The sequence below is a fragment of the Haemaphysalis longicornis genome, unplaced genomic scaffold (assembly GCF_048455015.1).
Source record: "Haemaphysalis longicornis isolate Haplotype H1 unplaced genomic scaffold, Haemaphysalis longicornis Haplotype H1 scaffold_2, whole genome shotgun sequence".
Classification (NCBI taxonomy): domain Eukaryota; kingdom Metazoa; phylum Arthropoda; class Arachnida; order Ixodida; family Ixodidae; genus Haemaphysalis; species Haemaphysalis longicornis.
In genome coordinates this window covers 126,616,740-126,637,636 of record NW_027526295.1, presented here as the reverse complement: position 1 = coordinate 126,637,636, position 20,897 = coordinate 126,616,740, and the positions used below count along the sequence as shown (strand labels likewise).

Genomic DNA, 20,897 nt, shown 5'->3' with positions numbered 1-20,897 from the left:
AATCAGGGCGCTCGGTCTGCAGATTGATGGCTCGTCACTACATTGCCTTGAAACGACAGCGGTGCGTACTAGCGCTCGTACAAAGCACACCACAGTCAAGGCAGAGGCGGAAGAGTCCATTCACATTCCATCAGAATTAGTTGAAGAGTTTGGTGCTATTTTCTATCCAGGACATGGCATAGCGAAGGGTTTTGTTCACCGCGTCAAAACACGGTCCACAGTTCAGCCAGTTGCTTCAAAACTCAGGCGCCTTCCGCTCTCACTGCGGCCACAAGTCTCGGAAGAACTCCGTCGCTTGGAAAAAATGGACGTGATAGAGCGAATAGAGGCATCGGAGTGGGTGTCCCCATTGTTGTGGTTGAAAAGAAAGATGGAGGTATCCGCCTTTGTGTAGATCTTCGACAGGTAAACAAAGCCGTCGTAGCAGATAGCTTTCCCCTCCCTCATACAGAAGAGCTATGGCATAGTCTAGTGGTGGCAACCCCCTTTTCCAAGCTTGACCTTGCATCAGCTTTAGCATTAGGTCATGCTTCACCCCGAGAGCCGCGATTTAACGGCTTTTATAACACACGACGGCCTCTTCCGTTTTAAGCGCGTGTGTTGTGGGCTCGCTTCAACACCATCTGCTTTTCAAAGTATGATGTCGAAAATTCTGCAGGGGTGCAGCGGCGTCCTGTTCTATATCGATGACATCATTGTGTTTGGGAAGGGGAGCGTGGAGCACGTGGCTAATCTTACCGCAGTTCTGAGGCGCATAAAAGAGGCAGGACTCAAACTGAACACAAAATGCGTTATCGATACGCCGAAGCTTGCGTTCTTGGGCCACAGGATCACCGCAAACGGTATTGTGCCGTTGAAGGAAAAGGTTGCTTCCATCCGAGGCACTACAGCGCCCACTGACCCAGCCAGTCTTCGATCATTTCTGGGTTTGGTCGAATATTATTCTAGGTTTATTCCCAACTTCGCTGACATGGTTGAACCAATGCGTGTCCTGCTAAGAAAGGGGCAGCGATTCGTTTGGTCTGATGAGATAGACGCTATTTTCAGAAAGACCAAAGACCCGCTGGCATCTAGCACTATACTGAGAATGTTCGATGCATCTCTTCTAGTCTTAGTGCCGACGGACGCATCAGAGTGCGGTCTTGGAGCGGTCCTGCAGCAGGTGGACAGACATAAACTGCACACTGTCGCTTTCGCGTCTCGAGTTCTTTCGCCAGCTGAGAGGAAATATTCGGTAGGAGAACGGGTAGCGTTGGCCTGTGTTTGCGCGTGCGAGCGGTGGCACGTGTACTTGTGGGCACGCCACTTCACGTTGCTCACTGATCATCAAGCCTTGGTGGCATCGCTTTCAACACAAGGAACAGGAAGGCGCCCCTTGGGGGTAGCGCGATGGAGAGAACGCCTACTACGGTACAACTGTACCGTCGAGTACCGCAAGGGGTCGCAAAACCAAATGGCGGACGCACTCTCACGCTTGCCCGCGTCGTCTTTCCAGGAAGAAGAAACGCTGTTTGACGAGGTTGAATCAGTTCTCGAAATTCTTTCCTGCATTACCAGAGAGCAGTTTGAGCAGTCCCAGTTGCAAGATAGCACACTGCAACAAAGCAAAATCTATGTGCAATCGTCGTGGCCGGCACACAAATCCTTATCGGCCGAGCTTCAGCCGTTCTTCAAAGTACGTGACGAACTTTCTCTGGTAGACAATCTGATTTTGCGTGGCGAACGACTTGTGGTTCCCACATCACTCACGCAGCAGGTAATCGCTGCAGCACATGAGTCGCATCCCGGAGTGGTGCGAACAAAAGCGCTGGTGCGAGAAAAGTATTGGTGGCCGGGCATGGACCGCTAAGTCGAGCTAGCTATCCAGAGGTGTAGCATATGCCAGTAAGCAGACAAGAGCGTCAAGGTGCGAGCTACACCCTTGCAACCGGTCCCCTTTCCAGAGCAGCCGGGGCTCAAACTAGGCATGGATATTGTAGGCCCATTTGAGAGGGCGCCCTACGATTGCAGGTATGCAATCACGCATGTCGATTATTATGCCAAATAGCCCGAAGTGCATTTCTGTAGCGAGACAAAACCCAGCACAGTAATACGCTTCTTAGTATCCGTGTTCGCGCGCGAATGCTACCCAGAAGTTATTTGCGATAATGGTCCACAGTTTGTATCTCGGGAGTTTGAGGCATTTCTTCAAGATCGTGGCATCCAGGTCAAACATTCGTCAGTATACTATCCACAAGCGAACGGCCAAGTGGAACGCTTTAATAGAGTATTAAAAAGCTTCATTCAAGTGGCGGTTCTTGAGCAGCGACTCTTGCGCCAGGCGGTAACAGAGTACCTGGGTGTTTACCGATGCACGCCGCATGCTACAGCGGCAAGGGCTCCAGCTATTCTGCTACACGGACGGCTGCCAAGAACTCGGTTGGATGTCGTCGGGCATCCGTCGGTCACCATCTTTGATGATCCTCACTTGGAACTCCGGTGTTTACGTGAGCGGGCGAAGCAAAAGCAACAGAGCAGCAAACGATACACGGGCGCTCGGAGGGCTGCAAGAGAAACCAGAGTTGACGCTGGTGAATTCGTCAGAGTGAAGAAACCCACTACTAGATTTAAAGGCGACCTGGAATTCAGCCGCCCAAGAGAAGTGATCAGCAGGAAGGGAGCATCCTCTTTCCGCCTGGCTGACGGCAAAACGTGGAATGCATCGAAGTTCTCAAAGGTGCCACGAGCCTCTGCCGCCCTTTATACGTGGGGAGGAAACGGTACAGCTAGGGGAGGAGGATCTCTGCCTACATGTGAGGGCCTCACCCCAGAGATAACTACGACGACTTCAGCTGCTGCTCCTTCGGCTGCGCAGGTGCCCACGTCTCCTTCGGCTGCGCAGGCGCCCATGTCTCCTGAGCACGCTGTGCAGGCGCCCACGGCTCCTTCTGCTGCGCAGGCACCCACGTCTCCGTCGGCTGCGTAGGCGCACAGGTCGCATGCTGCGACGCAGTCGGCCAAGTCTCCTGGCGCAGTCACACAGCAACGCAGGGTGCAACCACCAAGAGACTACCATCAGAGCGTTATGGCTACAACGTGTAGCGAGCGAAGTTGTGCTAAAGCGAATGGAACGGACATATCCAGTGCGGTGGATTTCTTTTGTAAATGATGTGATTTTGTAGTACTATATAGCTATGTTCATTGTACAGTTGAATTTTCGAATAGTAATTTTGCATATGTACTAACATACTAACCCACTACATTACCCATCCCTATAGCTGTTTTTAAGGAACGGAATGTGTTGTATATTTGTCTATTTGGTTTCGGTTCCCCGATCACTGTCGCAGGTGGCGCCAGTGTTGTTTAGGTATATAAGCATGCGCAAATTGGAATAAAGGGGCTTTTGTTCCGATGTGCACTCAAGTTGTCTAGTTATTCATTCATCGGCGGCACACGCCGCCACTACAGGCACCAACTGTTCACAATTCTTATTGCCAATACTCGTGCAGGAATAGCTAGTCGCATATTAAAGGAATGCATGGGGCCACCTCTAATTGTTTACACTAGAGCACTAGCTCCCGTGCTTTCTTCTCGCATTTCGCGTTAGCAAGGAAATATTCCTACGCACCCTTTCACACCCGCTCTTGGGGTGTTCACAGTCTCTTTGGTTGGCATGTTATCTTTCGTCCGGTACGCTTGCTATTAAGAACACTTCCTCGAGCCGTTCCGAAGGAATACCTGCCTGTCAGCATAAAAAACACACTCAAAGAAGTAGCATTGTAACACCCACTTTAGGCGCACGTTGAAAATTACCAGCTGCGTTAGATTAATCCCGAGGCCTACTCTATAGTGTACCGTAAGAACGCAGGTGTTGCTTCGATGATGGTAACGCTAAAGGTCACATTTTTTAGTTTAAAATATTACCCAACAGCGCTTCCTTACCATACGCCCGGTATAAATGACACAGTACTGCAGGCCGCTCCCGAGCCCTTTCGATTATATTCTGTGTTCGCCAAGAGCGGTCCTTAATACTATTCTTCTCTGTTCTCGCCGATTTTTGTAATACAGTACTGGGCGTTCCAAAATATGATTCTGAGAAAGCCAGGAGTCACATTTTGTCTGGGCAACGTTCAACTCTGAAATTTTGTCAAGCAACGGCAGGTTAGATGTGCTACTACCTAAGTTTTAGTGTATTACCTATGGTATCTTGGAACAAAGTGCTTTCAGAAGGAAATGCAATGGGTTAATGGAGTTAAACAGTGAGCATAATTCTGCGCGTGCAGTGACCGAGAAATTGGGGACCATTGGGTTGGGTCCTTGACTTTGAAAGAGGTAGCAGGGACTGCAGAGGAAATACCAAGCCTCAGCAAACGAGTCACAGCAGGTTTGATTGAACAGGTTTCGGACGTTAGAAAGAACTCAATTAGCTCAAACGACCTCCAGGTGCGGCGATGTACCCGTTGGCAATTTCTGCTTCTTTTTCAAATAAACTAGAAGTAAGCTGACATCAAGGCGCATAATTGTTTACGTAGACTAAAATTTGAAAGGACTCGAGAAGCGCTGCCCCTTCGTCGCATACATACTACAAAGTTATATGCACAAACGGACGAAAGCCTTTCGACTGGATGGGTAGGGCAGTAGAATTTCACGTATCATATTCCAGATGCATATCGCCACGAATAACCAGTTGCAAAATTTAAATAGCAACGTGGCCTATTGTGTTGTGCGCGAAAGGAAAATTATAATAACGCCTCTAAAACCATGCTGTGCTAACCAAATTGTGCGTCTGGGCCCACAATATAGCAATTATCATCTCACTTTCTAACTCATGCCCTTATTTATTCCCGATGTCGAACTAATGGGCATATTTCGCACAAATGAAAACAAGTAATTACACAGGGTTCTGAAATCATAGTTTATGCCTCCTAAGTTGTACGTATTCGCCGTCTTGAGACTACCAATTGTAGTACTTCGCGATAATGACAGTAGGCTTCTTCATTAGAGCTTTTACTGCTAATGACAAAGGGTTACCAAATCATCTTTTTCACGCAATATTGACCCATCGCGTCAGGATTTTGGTATCATGCTTGGTTGTAATGTTCTACATAACGTTATGCACACTGTATGATATTCTTTACGTTTATTTGGAAGGGCAGTCAGCTTACGGTGCTTCAAAATTAGAATAGAATAGATTAGAATATAACTTTATTGTTGTTACAGAATGGTACATCACCAGAATATAGTAAATACAGAAAGGGGTCCCAGAGTAATGAACTGTAGTGGGACCCCTTACAGGTTACAGGCAACAGGTTGCTTTCCTAAAAAATTCAAGTGCCCTTAGTTCCTTTCTGGAGCGCCCCATGCGTACACATTCGTGGGTTTGTTCAAAATTACCTTTCATGTAAACGACAGACAAAATACATTGTCATTTAGAAAAGAATAGCTGGACCACGTATACGCCACAGTATTTAATCAAAGTGACGTTAGATCATCCCTAATAAAGTAGTCACGTTTATAACAGGGAAAAAACTATTGTTCATATCAAGCAATGTCTTAAAGTGCCAAGCAAACAAGCATATTGGCATTTTTGGCATTGTGCAGTGAGCCGCAATCTGCTTTTCGCCAGTTCTGCGCATGTAAATATCAGTGTGTCGAACCGGAACCCAACCGAATCGAAAACCGGAACTGAACCGATATTTTTTGCCGAAATTGAACCCGAACCCGAACCGTTTTTTTTTTAGCATGCTGAACCCGAAGCGGAACTGAACCGAAAAAAAGAAATAACGGTTACCGGTTCATGCCGAAACGGTTCGACCCCACCGGTGTTGATATTGCACAGTCAATGCAATTCAGGCCTTTTTTTCTTTCACGTACCATCAAATTCGTACCCGTTCGCGCACTTTCCCCTCTAGAAATTGAATGTTATCACACTCCATGTAACAACAGGGGAAATGAATGAGAACCTATGTAGCAATGGTATGTTGTTGCTGGAAGCGCGAGCGTATTACACGCTGACCAAACAAAATGTCATTCTCGTCAGCCTGCAGGGGATATAAAACGACTTTGCCCTTCCCTAGCTGCGGCTTTATTGGCGCAATCAGGCTGCAGGAGTGCTCCACTGCGCAACAGCGAAATCCCACACCCTATGTGTGCAAACGTTTTGCATTTCATAATTTGTTCAGAAGGTCCGACACCTGCAAATTTTTAATACTTGACAAGTGTGACCGCAGGAGCTGTTCAGTAGCTAAGCCGTTTGCTGCTGAGCACAAGTGGCCTCGATCTGCCCTCCCCATGACCGTTTTCCTGAAGTAGATGAAAATGGAGAACGTCCTTGCATCGAGATTTCGAATCACGTTTAATATCACAAGCTGGTTAAAATAAGCCTGCCGGCCTGCAACATCAGCTGCGCCTCGGAGCAGAGATATAGCACGGGGCATCAAATGCGCCAGTTTTTTTTAAGTGTGTTTACACGGAAAACAACAATAAAAAAGGCGTATCAGGTTGTTTAAAATATTACGCAAACAGTAAGTAAAACCGAAAAAAAAGCAGCAAAACGTGAATATTGCTCTATACTTTTCTTTTCCCTTCCTTTCACAACCAAACGTTACATCAATGCGAAGGAAGTCAGTTCCGTGGTCAGTTTTCGAGGACAGTAGAGTCAAAACGTTTCGTTTTCTACAGATACAAATGACAACAGATATGTCAGAGAAAACTGCCAAGGTGCGTACTTAATCCATTGGCAAGAAACTGCAGCCCTCGACCTTGTCTTAAAGGCAGAAAGAGTAATAAAGCAGATGACACGTGCCGAAAGGCAGGCCTGTATGACTCACACTGCCCCATTCGCCCAGCGATTATCTTTTCTGCTTGTTAAGAAGTTTCGTCTCATTCAGTTCTGCTTTCTTTCGAAGGTGCACTTGTACTGGCTGCCCAACTCGCTACATTACTTATACTGCTACTCGTTCCGGAGGGAAGTACTGCTGTAGACGAATTTAAGAGCGTCTACCCAAAAAAGTCCCATCTCAAAATCCGCGCGTCAAATTTCCCTTTCATTTTGTGTTATAGGATTCCGCTGTGTTATAGGATTCCGCTTAAGGCAGAATGTGTTATAAGATTCCGCAATGTAACACACGGAACGATGGCCGGGGGTCAGGCGGTACGATGACATTCTGATTGTAATTCACACATCCGGTATAACTATCGCAAATGGAATTGCAGTGGTCAGAGCAACAATCCAGTGACTGCGCGTTAACTAAAGCTTACTTTTAACAAAAGTGTGGCTAACATATTAGATGAGGCGACAGCTTACAAATTATTCAAGGTGACAAAATAATCTAATTCATTGATAGTATTTATGTGCCTGTTGTAGAATTTTTCTGTTTGGTTACAAATATAAAAAAATGTTCGCCATTAGTATTAAGCGCTGGTATTTGAACACGCCAGTACGCAGGCCTAAATTTAAGGTTTCAAGATTAGCGTGATGGGCAATCCCATAGCGACGATTGCGATTTCAACAAAAAATAAATGGCAGAAAATGTCTCCCACCGTCATATCTCTTGGTAGTGGCTTTATGAATAGTCGCTAGGACAACATAAAGTCTGGGCGAGAAAGTAGGTGGTAAATCGTCGCCACTTTATATGTTTTTCTGATTGATTGTATGGTTTAACGCGTGGACGCAATGCAGGCGGTGAGGCGCGCCGTAGTGGAGGACTCCGGATTAATTTTAACCACCTGGGGATCTTCAACGGGCCCCGAAATCTCGTACACACAGGCATTTTTGCTTTTCGCCTCCATCAGGAAAGCGGCCGCTGCGGCCGGGAATCGAACCCGGGAGCTCGTGCTCAGCAGCGAAACGTTGTAGCCAGTCAGCCATCACGGCGGGTCATCTGTTTTTCTAATATCTCGTAATTGTTTAAAGTTTTCTTTGCAATTGCGCCACTGCCCTTGGGGAACAGCAGCATTTTGAAATTTTCTTTTTTTTATTTGGCTGTCGTTTTAAACTACTAAATGTTTTTTTCTAATTTCAGTGATAATTCAACTCATCGAACCGGTTCGCGCACCAGTTCAAGCTCCCGAACCGGTTCGCGAACCGGTTCGGTGCGTGATTTTGTCGAACCAGGACTGAACCGGAACGAAACGATTTTGCCTGAACCAGAACCGTAACCGAACCGGTTATTTTTTCAATTCGACACATTGGTAAATAGGTTATGCGATGAGGCAGAGTTTTTATTTCGGCTCACGAAGTGACCTCGACTAGATTTATTTTATGTTAAGTGAGAGAGAGCGAGAAAAAGGACCAGAGGCGGGCAGTCATAATGGTGTCGTTGTCGATGATTTGCCTATGCGCTTTATTTTATTTTATGATTTAAAAAAAGACTGCTCTTACCATCAGAGCAGCCTTGTCATCTTGCACGTAGACGGCCGCATACTTATGTTTAAAGCTGGCTGAAATAGGTTAGTTCCTTGGGGTATTTTTCGTGGGTGAACGGGCGTTGGTAGTTCTTTTAAACTCAAACCACCCGACATGTCTATAGCAATGGGCGCCATTTTGCCGCTTCTAAATTTACGTTATGCGAAATATGCAGAATATTGTTAATTATTGTTTCTTCTCCAGGCCAAAGTATCCACAACATGAATTACACAACTGAACTACATTGGTTTCTGATCACATAGAAAGTCGACGTGGAATGGCTATGAACAATACCTAAAATGTAGCATGGGCGTCGCTCCATGGTGATTACTGTAATTTTAAAACTTAAAAAAAAGTACACGCACTTATACGAACACAGGCACTTTGAAGACGCGGTGGGTAGTTGTCAGCCTTCTTCCCGCCTAATACTTGAAACCTCTCAGGTGGTGGTCGAATACCTTCCTTAGGTGGTAGGGAAGTCGACATTACTCATTACAAAAAGCTAGCAAATATGGGTTTAGTTAGCCTGTCGAATGTGCTTATAGGTAATAAAATTCTGTTGGGGAAATTTGCTCAAGTGTGAAATAAAGACAGGTGATGTTTTATACCCTAAACACTTTATTGCTTTCATCATTCCGGAACAGTTTACTGGAAGTCGATAATTTATAGACAAATTACCGTCGATTCCAAATGGTTTCGTCATTTTTTTGGTTTCCAAAATATGTAGCACCTATTGTGGTGCAAGCACTCTCATACTCCGTGAAACGCAGAAAGTTCCTTGCGGACGACAAATGTGGGTCCAAGTGTCCAGACGGAGGGGCACCCTAGGTTGGGAAGGCGATGTTAACACAAAGCCTGTCTTTCAAACGTGGTCAACCAACAGCTGTTAGCCAAGAAATAGTTCCGCGTTCCTGAATTTCTCCTATTCGTTTACATACAAATTTATTCCATTCTAAACTTGTTGCAATTCTAACTCTGCTGCTCCAAAGTAGCAACCTACAGATGTTACGAAGGCAGTGGCTTAGCCAACATATTTTGGTTGTGGGCATGAAAGGATCTAAAGAACATGAAGCACCAGAACCAGAAATAGATATACGAAGTTAAAGCAACATTTTTTAACCCAAAATCATTTCGTATAAATATAAAATCTTTGAGTTCACGTTGGCGGGCCTCACGTGAATGTGAAGATGTTTTGTGTAATATTAAATTCGAAGCAGCTCATGCTCAGGGCTGTGTCCTTCCCTCCCTCGTTGTTGTTGTCCGCCGTCCGCACTCTATTGCGCATGCGCGTATCTTCAGCCCCATCAGCGTTTGGGCTGACGTCAGCGCCATCCACTATAAACAGAAATAGCTAGGCGGCACCCGGTTTCGATCCCACGACTCTCTGGCCGCAAGGGAGGTACGTGGCGCTCTTCTCACTGCGCTACAAACCTTTTTTTTTCTTTATTGCTGCTCTACAAACCTAGACGGGAGCATGTGCTACGAACGCGCCCTATGTCCGTTACTCATTCAAACTAGTTAAAGAACCTACTTATACAACGAAGACACGCAAAGCTGAACGTCAACGGAAACAACGAACTGAAAACTAATGGGAAATTCAGAAAACCCTACGGCTGCTTCGTATACTACTCAGGGTACCCCTGCGGGAAGATGGTGTAATTTTTCTGTTTATTTTGTTCTGGGACGTTCTATAATAGATTATCGCTGTGATAAGGATGAACATCGATAAGTCCAATACGCTTGAGGCGTTCGAAAGAAGACCATTCTTTGAGCGGTGGGCTTGCCAGTTAACCTGTCTTGACCACGCGTCCAAGCTTCGGCTAGTGGTGACGATTAGGACCGTCAGTAACACTCAGGGCTGTCTCGCCGCATGAGCAGGCGTCCGAATATTAGAGGCTGCACTAAATAAACCTTCTCTCTCTTCCCCATCTCTCTCTTGGTAGTTGGCATTTAATGTTACCTTGATAAACCACCCGTAGATCACTGTCTTACCGGTGCAGGACCTCTTACACTTTGTAAATGGGGGAGGTCCGTAGAACCTCCGTAGCGTGCCTTGCGTACACCGGTGGACAAAACGCATAAAATATGGCAGCAAATGGTCGTCAAACTTTCAAATCCGAGCCATCTGAGGGTATTTGATAGAATGCAAATCATGACGTCGCGAGCTCTTTGCATCAATTGAGAGTTTCGGGCCGGGAACAGCTTTACTATGAAATGACAAATACATGCAGGCGGAGTTGAACGAGGTAGGCGACTAGAACACGCCATAAGTTTCAAATGTATTTCTCACACAAACCATTCACACTGGTATTTAAGGTGGAACATTTGCTTCAGTCTCAACATTCCACAGTTAGTTTTGTGTTAGCATTGAGCTAACATAAATCAGAAGATATTGAGACAAAAAAATTCCCCCGCATTTCCCCGAGGGGGAGAATGTGAAAGTGCGAATGCACGGTTGTCGGCCCGCTTGCGGCGCTTGCGCTCGGCCCCCGCAGCCCACCGCCTCGCCGCCTTCTCTTCCATCTCTTCCATCGGGTTTGTAGTATCACGTGTACACCACGCAGTTATCAAGCCGCTATAACGCCGCTGAGTCGCCAACGCACGCCGCTGACGACGTAGTTTGAATGCGTTAAAGATATAAGGCGCGTCACTAACACTAATATCAGCGTCGCGTCCGTGGCTTGGTCGGTAGAGCGTCGCGCTGCGGCCGCAAAGTCCTCGGATCGAAACCTGGCGCCGGATGCTGTTTCTTTTTTAAATATAGAGGAGCACTGCGGATGCCGCCGCCGCCGCCGCCGGCGGTGGATGGTTTGGGGTCGCTTATAAAGTGCATTCGCACTTAAAAATAAGCCACCTTTACCTACCTAACGTCGAGAGGACTGATGTTAACAACAACGCTGCCTGGCGATCCTGGAACCTATTCTGAAGGCTAAGAACTTCTCAACGCCGACAGAGTGATTCCCGTTCGCGCCAAATCAATGTTACCGTGTATCACTGCTCGCGCCATTTACTGGATCTCTTGTTACTTTACAACTTGCAGGTGGGAGCCACGAACGCCTTTCGTATTTTGAGGTCAAACATTTTTGAAGGCTCATTTTGTGTTTTGCCGTACCAACAATCGCGTACTCATAACTTCTTAATTACGAGAGCAATAAAAACATACCCTAAGCATTGATGTCGTGCCTGAAATATGCCTAATGTTTTCTTCCTGCTCAACAGTGTTGACTACGTAAACATTGCCACGTAGTTTAGAAATGTTTTGCCTATATAAATGTTTTGTTCAATATTTCTTAATCTTGCTGCACATGCGCTCGGCGCTTTCTCTCCTCCTCGCTAGCTATTCCATCTCTACAATGCTACATCCGCGTTACCACGCCGAGTTCCACGAAGGCCTCGACCAAGAACAGCTTTCCTTTAATACGACCTTATACGATAACTAAACAACGGTGTAGAGTTACGATAACTAAACAACGGTGTAGAGTTCTTTTTCAGTCCCTAGGGGACAATGCCCCTATGGAAAAGGGCGGCTGCAAAAACGCAGGGACTTTCTTGATTGCCAGAGCCATGCTGCAAGTCTTGGAACAATTTGCGTTTTCGCTTCCACGTGGATAGCTGGGCCCCGGAACTTCAGTATGCGATGCGGGCTCGCGTAGTACGGACAGCCGGATCGCTCGATGGCAAGAACGTGGTCCGAGTTGTACGGGTCGGAAGAAGGACCGTGTAGGTTTTTCACAATTTGCAGAGTTAATTAAAACACTCTTGTGCACATGTTTTCTAACAATGATCATGACAAGCATCCCTACCGTATTTCGAACATATCTGGGCAGTTTTATACTATACAGATAATTCTAACGAGACACTGAGTCAGTGTGGGACGCCTTTGTGTATTGTTTTCACGATGCTCCTAAGGATGTCTTTGAACGGAAACCAAATGTTCTAAAAGTGCAAGGTCGCTCCGCTACAGGTTTTATACATTTGAGGAGGCCCATAGTAATGTTGATAATGCACACGAGGGGAGGTCGGAGTAGCCTGCTGTAGCAAGAGTGCTTGGAAAGCCTCCCCGCCCCCTCTCACCCCCCCCCCCCCCCCAAAAAAAAAAAACAAGAGCTTCGCAGCGCGCACGGCCTGTGCTGCTACCGGGAAAATATTCCGGGCCATTCTCAAGTATACAATCATTCGAATATATTTCAAAGAAACTATGCGGCTGACAGTTGTCTGAAATCTTGAGCGAATCAAAACGTCAGTTTGCCTCGCGACAGCGCTTGCCGTGCTGGAAGTAAAAGGGTTATTTCTTTTGTCCCCAGACGCCTGCGTTATCATGGCGGGTGCTTGCTGGTTGGTCTCAGAACGCCAAAGACAGCATCGTATGCCCAATAACGTTCTGTAGTCATCGGATGTGTTAAGGTGCAGAACCAGACACCCTCAATTGTCGAGGATGAAAATAATGTAGGCATTCGCGGTGACCTGAATGTCTTGAAAAACAGAAGTCTGGGTTTGTGGCGCCGAGTTCTCAATGATGTCTCACCCCACCCAATGAAACTTGTTTTCCCCAACCAAAAAACACATCTCAACGGTACGCCTCCCAACATGCTAATTTCAGCGCTTGCTGAACTCTAGCCGTATAGATCTTTGTTGAAGTAAATAGGACAATATCACACTTCTTTCATCCATAGCGCAAGCTTCCACACTTTGTTACGGGTTCCTTGTGAAACAATTCATTGCGTTGACAGCTCAAGTCAGTAAATTCACGTTGGTGACATTACCTTAAACTGGAGTGCTGAAGTTTTTTTAACGCGAAAATGAGTCGTAACGTTTTCATTTTAAAAGACAAATATAGCCTCGCCTGATCATAATTCCTCACACATAGCATTTATTTTTGAAGGTATGTTTTCGTGCAATTATGTATTTGTTTTCGTTATTTTTTATTTAGAGCCAAGAGGTGATATATCAAATCCTGCGCTATTGGCAACTGATTTAGCGTCAGAAGTTTTGTTTGTGTGTCTTTTTTGTATGCAATCTCTCCCCCCGCCGTGTATCTTTGACTGGTTCTAGGTTGGATCAATATAACTCCTTTTTATTTTCACCACCTCCGTTTCAATGGTTTACATATTACAAGCGTGATGTTTTGTGTGGCCAGATCACACTTGAGACACTTTGTTGCCGTCGTTCACAATTTATAGTGATACGCGTAAAAATAGCATGTTCGGATTACTCACCAAGAAGTGCAATGGTCCTGTTCAGCTCTTCCCTGAAGATTCCAAGCATTTTCTCTACGCCTTTTTGTCCCTGAAATAAAATGTAACAAAGAGTATTGCACGCCTTGAACACGTTGTAGAGGCAGCAAAAAATTGTGTGAAGAAAAATTAAAGACACACATAAAAAAGGAGTTGCTTTTTCCTAAAAGAAAATTCGTAAAAGTGAAATGAAATTACTTTATCTTTACAGAAAAGCACTTACGTCGTAGGCAAGACCCCATATAGCCGGTCTTCCGACGAATACAGCGCGTGCTCCCAGTGCTATAGCTTTAGCAACATCAGCCCCTGTGCGAACACCGCCATGCAGGTACACATCGATGAGTCCTCCTACCGCTGCTACTATGGGAGGCAAGGCTTCAATCTGCAGGGAATAAATACGCGAAATCATTAGAAAACAATATTAACAACGCGTACGCTAAGAGCGGGTGCAGTTTGTTAGAGTTCGTAGAACTAAACGATGTTCACTCGGTACAATTGGTACTTTGTTTCTGTTCATAATCTCTGAATTGTACTTGTAACGAGCCTATCGTTCGTTTAGGCCACCTTTTGACAGAGATTGAACAATGTTGGTATCAGGATGAGTCTTGGGGGCGGAAGGGGGGGTAACTTGGGTGTGATGACGTTACTTGTGGGCACTGCTGGTGAATGTGTTTGCAAGCAATGGGCGAGCACTCATGCGGGTGAAACGAACATCACTGCGCAATCGTGGCGTCGGCTAAATTCAAGTTTTCTTTGTTTTTTTGGCTTTGTATTGCTATCAGCAAACCAGCCTGCTGACTTCCTCCTTTACACACTACAACCACTCACGAATAGTGTGAGTGGTTAAAAAACAACAAAAAAGCATAAAAACAGTATTTTTTTACCAGGATAACATTGATAAAAACCAACGGAGGTTCTCCGAGGAAATTTGTTGTGGTGCGACCAATCTATAGTTCGGGAAACGCTTTCAGAAATCAATGATTTGACGTGAAATTGTGCGCGGATTTTCAAAGTGGAACGTCTGCTGGGACTTTCGTGATGCAGCATGTAACGATTATATTATTTTCGGTTTTAACTGAATGAATGATCAGGCACTTGTGTCTCTTAAATGATTAGACGGTGAAAGACAGCGACTATCGAAGACTTCTTCACTGCTGCATCGTGTTTGCGGTGCCGTCAAGTCCACCTGTCATACTCACGCATCAGAATAATTCTTGTTCAGTCGTGGAACGGTACAGGATTAGTGCTGTAGTGGCGGCACACTGGCCTGCAGCTATTCGATACCAGGGTTCAAATCCAATATTAACCGAAATAAGTTTTTATGTACATTTTATTTACTTATTTTCTTTTCACAGAGGCCAAAATTTCATTTTATTCGTGGATTCGCCAGCAACAAGCGTCCCTTTTTCCGTTTGATGAGAAATCTAAGGCTTTCTCGTGCAGGTATGCGCAATTTTTATAGAACTGGCGGAATCGTCTTTTGTCAATTTTTCATAATTTTCTGAAAAAAAACCTTAAATAAACCTACCTGTTTTGTTTTTCACACCGCTCAAAATTTCATGAAAACTTTCATCTCTATGGCAGATTCGAGCGTTAAGGCGGGCAATCGTCGTTAAGAGGTGCGACGTCTTTTCCGGTTCTGGATATCAAAAGTCTTGTAGACGACGGGGAGTGCTCTAAAAAAACTGGAATAGGGCTGGTAACACTCTTGCTTTAGATATCATAGACATATCAGCCATCGCCTAAGATCCGCTAATAATACATGCAGGCAGGCCACTCCTGGAAATACATCAGTTGTAAAAGGAATGCCAGGGACGCAATATCTGAAAGGCCTCGTTTTGTTTGTTAACTCTTATGACTGATACGCATTTATTATGCTGAATGAAGATGGCATTCCTCACACAATACCGAATGCACGAGAATTTGTGTCTAGTAACGTGGCACTGATGATATAGTTTGATATTCGACCTTGCTTTCTTGCCCCTTCCGTTTATACAGACCTAGTAAAACTAGAACGAGCGGACGAATAAATCTCGGTGGTACTGTTTCGATGCACGTGGGAAAATGGTTACTTTCCCGTCACCCGATCCCGGGTGCTTTGTTATGAAGCTACGGCCAACTTTGGACTGTGCTGAGAGCACCCCATCGTACGGTGCACCCGGCACATTAAAAATGATACTTCTTCAGCAAAGCAGTAGGCTTACCAAGAATTTTGGCAGTAAACCAACTCCAAATTTGAAGCATTAAAATACGGGCTATAGAAACAATGAATTTGACTTTATCGTTTAGAGAGATATAAAGTTAGCAGACCTTTTTGGGAAATTCTTTTCATATCCTCCCAATCACACCATAGGCAATTTCGGCTGCACTTAGTGCTGTATGAGAAGTACACACCATACGGAAGCAATTCGCCTGGCGTCAGAACAAGCATCACCCAACACACATGCTTACCCGCACCTCACCAACCGTAAAACTAAAGTTCAAATGCGCGCAAAAAACCAACAATCATAAATGGTACATTGTTAAATTGTTGAGAAATACGGTAGGGTAACATTCCTCTCTTGCTGAAGCTTAATTTTCACACTGACAAACAAGATAAATCTAGGAGCCCGCAACTGGTCTGGCTGAGAAGCCATGAAAGAGCCTCATGTGCACCCATGCCAACAACGCCTTGCTGCTCTTCTGGTGTCGGAGACATTGCCTTTGCTCTGGGAGCTCTCGCATTTGCCTGCCTTTTGCTCTGTCGCTGTTTAACACCCTCTGTATTCCTTTCCCATCGTTGCTTTCTTGTGCTATTGTGACACGTTCTCGGATATATGCACTAGGCTTCAGCACTTCCAAGCGGCATTCCACGGCGCCTCGGCCTAAAGCTACCCGCTACGATGCTGAGTGGATCCCCTTTCACTGGATACGTCACTTGCGGCTACTTCAACGACGATATGCTTCTCTCCGCCAGTTTTCGGCTGCCTGAGTCCTCACCGCGTCGATTTCATCCAACAACCCCGCTCCGTTTTGGTTCATATAACGTAATAACAATAGCTGCGATAAATTAAAATGCCTGTATGGGCTGGTTTCTCCAGTAGTATCATAACAAACAGACGCATCAAACTCGCAATCGCTTGCTTGGGGAGGATGAAGCCAGACCCAATTAACGCTGCAAGTAATGTTTGTCGCCTCCTTTTTGTAGCAATACAATAGCTAACCCTTTTTCAAGATTGTTTATACCCCTTCAGCCAAGATATTAGGCTTGGTTTAAGGAAAATCTATTCAGCATTGGTCAATATTAGCGCTATCATCCACTTATTATACACATCCGCCTATTACATTGGCTATGTGCAGGGCTAGTAGAAAAGAGGATGCGTTTGATCGAGCGACACCAAGCGCAGTAAATGGCAAGCTTCGCGTGCACCTGGTGCTCAGCTATGGAAACGAAGCTACTGTAGACACGAACACCCTGCACCAGCAATGAATTCAGTACTTGTTGAGAATTATGAGAAGACATGAGGTGGCACAGCCACAGCTAGGAGTACCTGTGAAGTAGTTTAGAAATAAGAGATCCATGGACTACATACAATTGCTCACTGATTTTGCGAAAATCCATCGAAACAGTTTCTGAATACCACATCTGTCGGGACAGTGGAAGAATTTGCCGTGGCACCTGCCATCAATGCCACCCCAGCGACAGTAATTTTTACTGATTGTCAGGCTGTCTGTCGTAGCCTTTTAGCGGGTAAGGTGGCTGCTGCTACGAGGAAGCTCTTCACTAATTACGCCACTGACCGGAAGATCGGCATTGCGGGGACACCGGATTACTCCTCACTAACCGGTAAAAACGTTTCCTTTGGGTAAGCCTGCAAACGTTTCTTGCAGACGTCTAAGGAAATGAAGAGTATCGCTCACCTAATTACATTCTACTTTATCACTCAACATTACTAGTTACGATAACACTTCTACACCTCACCGAAGTTAAAGAAATCACAGGTCCAACTCTGGAATCTTCCCACACGTTTCCTCACTCAGCTTTGCTACATAGTATTTATCTGACTCATTAAGCAGCCACTAGCAAATTCTGCCCGCTCCCTTGTACCCTAATCCCTAAATCTTGTTTGGTTATTATAATGCAGCCCTCCCACCTATATCCACTTCTCTTCTCCTCCCTGAGCTGTGGGAGAGTACGACGGTAATTGTGGCTTACATACCCAGAAGCGCCTGGTCTCCAGGGCTGAAACAGCAGTTATGACACGGTCTCCTGGTCCAAGGGCCACTGCCCCAAAACTAAGCTAAAATTCTCCGTTTTTTCCCCGCATCAATACCCGCAACTTGCAGTCGTAATACTACAGATAAATGTAAAAAAGACCAAACTAACCCCGCAGACTAACCAGGCAGCTTGTCCTCCACTAAAACGACATAGCTGAGATGATAAATATGATTGCATCAGAACGGTTGCCAGTGTTGTCTTTTACTATGAAAAACGAATGAGGCGACCTATTGCTTTTTTGGGTGCTCATAGAAATGCCCTCTTGAAAACAAACTCTTCTAGATGTAATCCTTTGGTAAATATGAAAAACCTTTACTCTTGGGATCTGGGCTTGGAATAACCAAAAACACGTCTTCCACCGACTATCAGAATTGCAAGAGCCCAGGATAGGGAAGGCCATGGGGAAGAAAATAGTAGGACACAACCACTTCTGATGAGGTAGTGAATTTCAAAGCATTACTGTCCAAATGGTGTACTGGTTCCTTCATGAGCGTTGCTGCTATTTTTCTTTCCTGTCTTTTCATGTATCCGTTAGTGTCTTTACGAGCATTGGCCAGACATTGTTGTTAAGCGTATATTTTGGGCATATATACAGGCCTAACGTCATGCAGCCGAAGCTTGAAGCCTTGTGACAAACCTTATGTACGTAATACTGCGGGTAGGGGTTGATTAGGACAGAGCTGAAGGCGTAATTCTAGTGTACTGGAACATACTATGCAAAACATTAAACGTAAAATAAAGGCGGAACACTATCCGCCCACTCTCCGATTCTGCACAGCGGACGCGTCAGTTGTTGGGTAGCAATATGCTATCGAAAGTTTCAGTGGATGTTGCATAAAGGCCCTCAGGAACGCGTATTGTCATTTTCAGGAAAATAAAACTATTAAAAGTGACGTATGTTTCTTCTGGCCTCAAGTGTAGTTCTGTAATTGGCATGCCCAAATTAATTATGTATGTCTCTATGGATCTAACGGACGTTTAGAAGTCGAAGTCCCCCAGCCGCCGACTTTGAATCTACTGTAGTCGTTGGGCTGCGGGTCACAGGGGAAGCTAGCTGGTCAGGCATTCCGTAGGCCCTCCGTTTACTTCACATTGAGATCGTAATCTGCCCATGCGATTTTTTTAGCTGAATTACGTAATGGTTTTTGCGCCTTCAGCCATTAGGCGTGTCATTTTTTTAAACCGCAATATGCTGCGTTTTCCACCTTGGGAGTTTATTTCGCATACATTCAGTAGAGGCATGACTGCAGAAATTTCAGTGGCTGCGAAAAAGGGGTTTTTGATAACGCTAAATGAGAAAGCTTGCCAGTGAACGCGTAAAGCATTCATGGCGCAGTGACATCAGGGGCTGGTGTTTATGCTGAAGGAGACTGTAAACTTGTATAGGGTGAAAGAACTCCATGATCCCATGCACTGAAGGGTTACTATTCCTCATTTGCAGAAAAGCCGAACTCAATTCAAAATGATGTCCCTGGAAAAGCTAATTTCCAGAGACGAAAAACATAATCACAAGTAACGTTCACGAAGTCAAGTTTAGGTGGAGTGATTTACTTGGGTGATAGTTTTTCAAGCTTTCAATAACCAGATTTTCCCGGTATCCTTGTACACTAACACACGGACGACAGCGTCCTGGAACAAAACGGGCGCGCTATTTTAAAAAGGTAACGTTCGCATTAGCGTGATTGAGTGACTTAAAGCTTCATTTTCAGATACACCAGGAGCAAAATTCTGTGAATAAAGTATTTGGACATATTCTTACCGCAGCCTGGACTCCGTCCAGTTGTCGGCCCCCATGGTTCGAGACCAATATGGCATTAGCTCCGTGATGAGTCGCAATCACCGCATCCTCGGCTGGATTGAGAAACACAATCATTAGAAAGCACCGAAAAACACATCACTGCATTGACTGATAAACTTGTCTTATCCTATAAACCCAGCGGGAAGTTAAACGACACTGTTTTGCTAGGTATTCGCTCATCCACATGACGTCAGAAGTGCATGTGATGATGCTCAGTCCTCTGCTCGCAGCTCGCCAATGAATTATTATTTCGACATTGCTGAGGCGTGCGTGATGCCCTAAATTTACAACAGTGCACGCAGAATGACTGTCGCAAAACTTTGCGTTTTTTTTTAAAACCACCGTACACCGTTTCGCGTACACCGTTTCACGTACAAGAAGACGTTTTTACGGACGATCCATTCTGGCTAACCATGGCAGATACCAAACGCTTGGCTGAAGCACCAACCACACCTTCTCTGAGTTCGTACTCATACGGAAAAGCGCGTGCGGCCCACTACAAATTTGTATTCCGTGGCGAATGCTGCCTCCCGTCTTCATTTCTAACTAAGTGCCGAAAGGGTGTGAGAAATGCGTCCCCAAAAGCTGATTGCATTTCATTAAATGTACCCTTTTATGTCGCTATGAATTCTTTCAGTGCATCAAATGCACAACTACACTCTGAGGTATATAATAATAACATTAAAATAGGCAAACTGCAAATGTAAGAGATACAGTATTGCATCCTATATTTGAGTAACAAATTTTAGCACCTCTTAGTCTAATTAGCACCTATATCTAATTTCCTAGCATCGGAAAAAGTCCTGATCACATGTAGCTTTCAAGCGACGAGTGTACCTCGAGGCTTTTTATACGCTATTACGTAAGCTTATATAAAAGCACCTTGAAAAGTCTGATGGGGTAGTTCTACAACGGTAAAACAAACATCTCATGGCGCATTTTATTGTCAGAAGGATGCGATGCAAATCCGCCGATGCGAAATTGTAAGCATTAGAATACAACAGTTGTTTATTCTTTATCGGAGGAAGAATGCAACTACAAGATTTAAAAACTGCGGTGCACCTGGAATCACAAAACATGTGCAGCTGATTCGTGGTTTCCGTGGGAATGTGTTACAAGCGTCAGTATTTGGAATGAAATGTTCATCCGTTACAAACAAGTGCTGTTCAATTCGAATCCATTTGCCGCATTGATCTGAACGGTTACGTATGCGCTGCCAGG

At 45.2% G+C, this 20,897-nt stretch overlaps 1 protein-coding gene across 2 annotated transcripts in view; it reads right to left on the bottom strand.

The window, feature by feature from the left end:
- LOC144169195 (2-Hydroxyacid oxidase 1-like) overlaps positions 1 to 20,897 on the bottom strand; it is a 109,753-nt gene that overhangs the window by 50,104 nt on the left and 38,752 nt on the right. The window contains exons 7-10 of one of the 2 annotated variants that reach the window (XM_077698236.1): positions 19,638 to 19,729; positions 13,844 to 14,002; positions 13,603 to 13,672; positions 8,987 to 9,210 (exon numbers count right to left, since the gene is read on the bottom strand). In XM_077698236.1, coding sequence (XP_077554362.1) covers positions 9,137 to 9,210; positions 13,603 to 13,672; positions 13,844 to 14,002; positions 19,638 to 19,729 — 395 coding nt within the window. In that variant the 3' untranslated portion in view covers positions 8,987 to 9,136. Of the gene's footprint in view, positions 1 to 8,986; positions 9,211 to 13,602; positions 13,673 to 13,843; positions 14,003 to 19,637; positions 19,730 to 20,897 lie in introns of those variants that run through there. The other variant, XM_077698237.1, reaches the window with a different exon arrangement.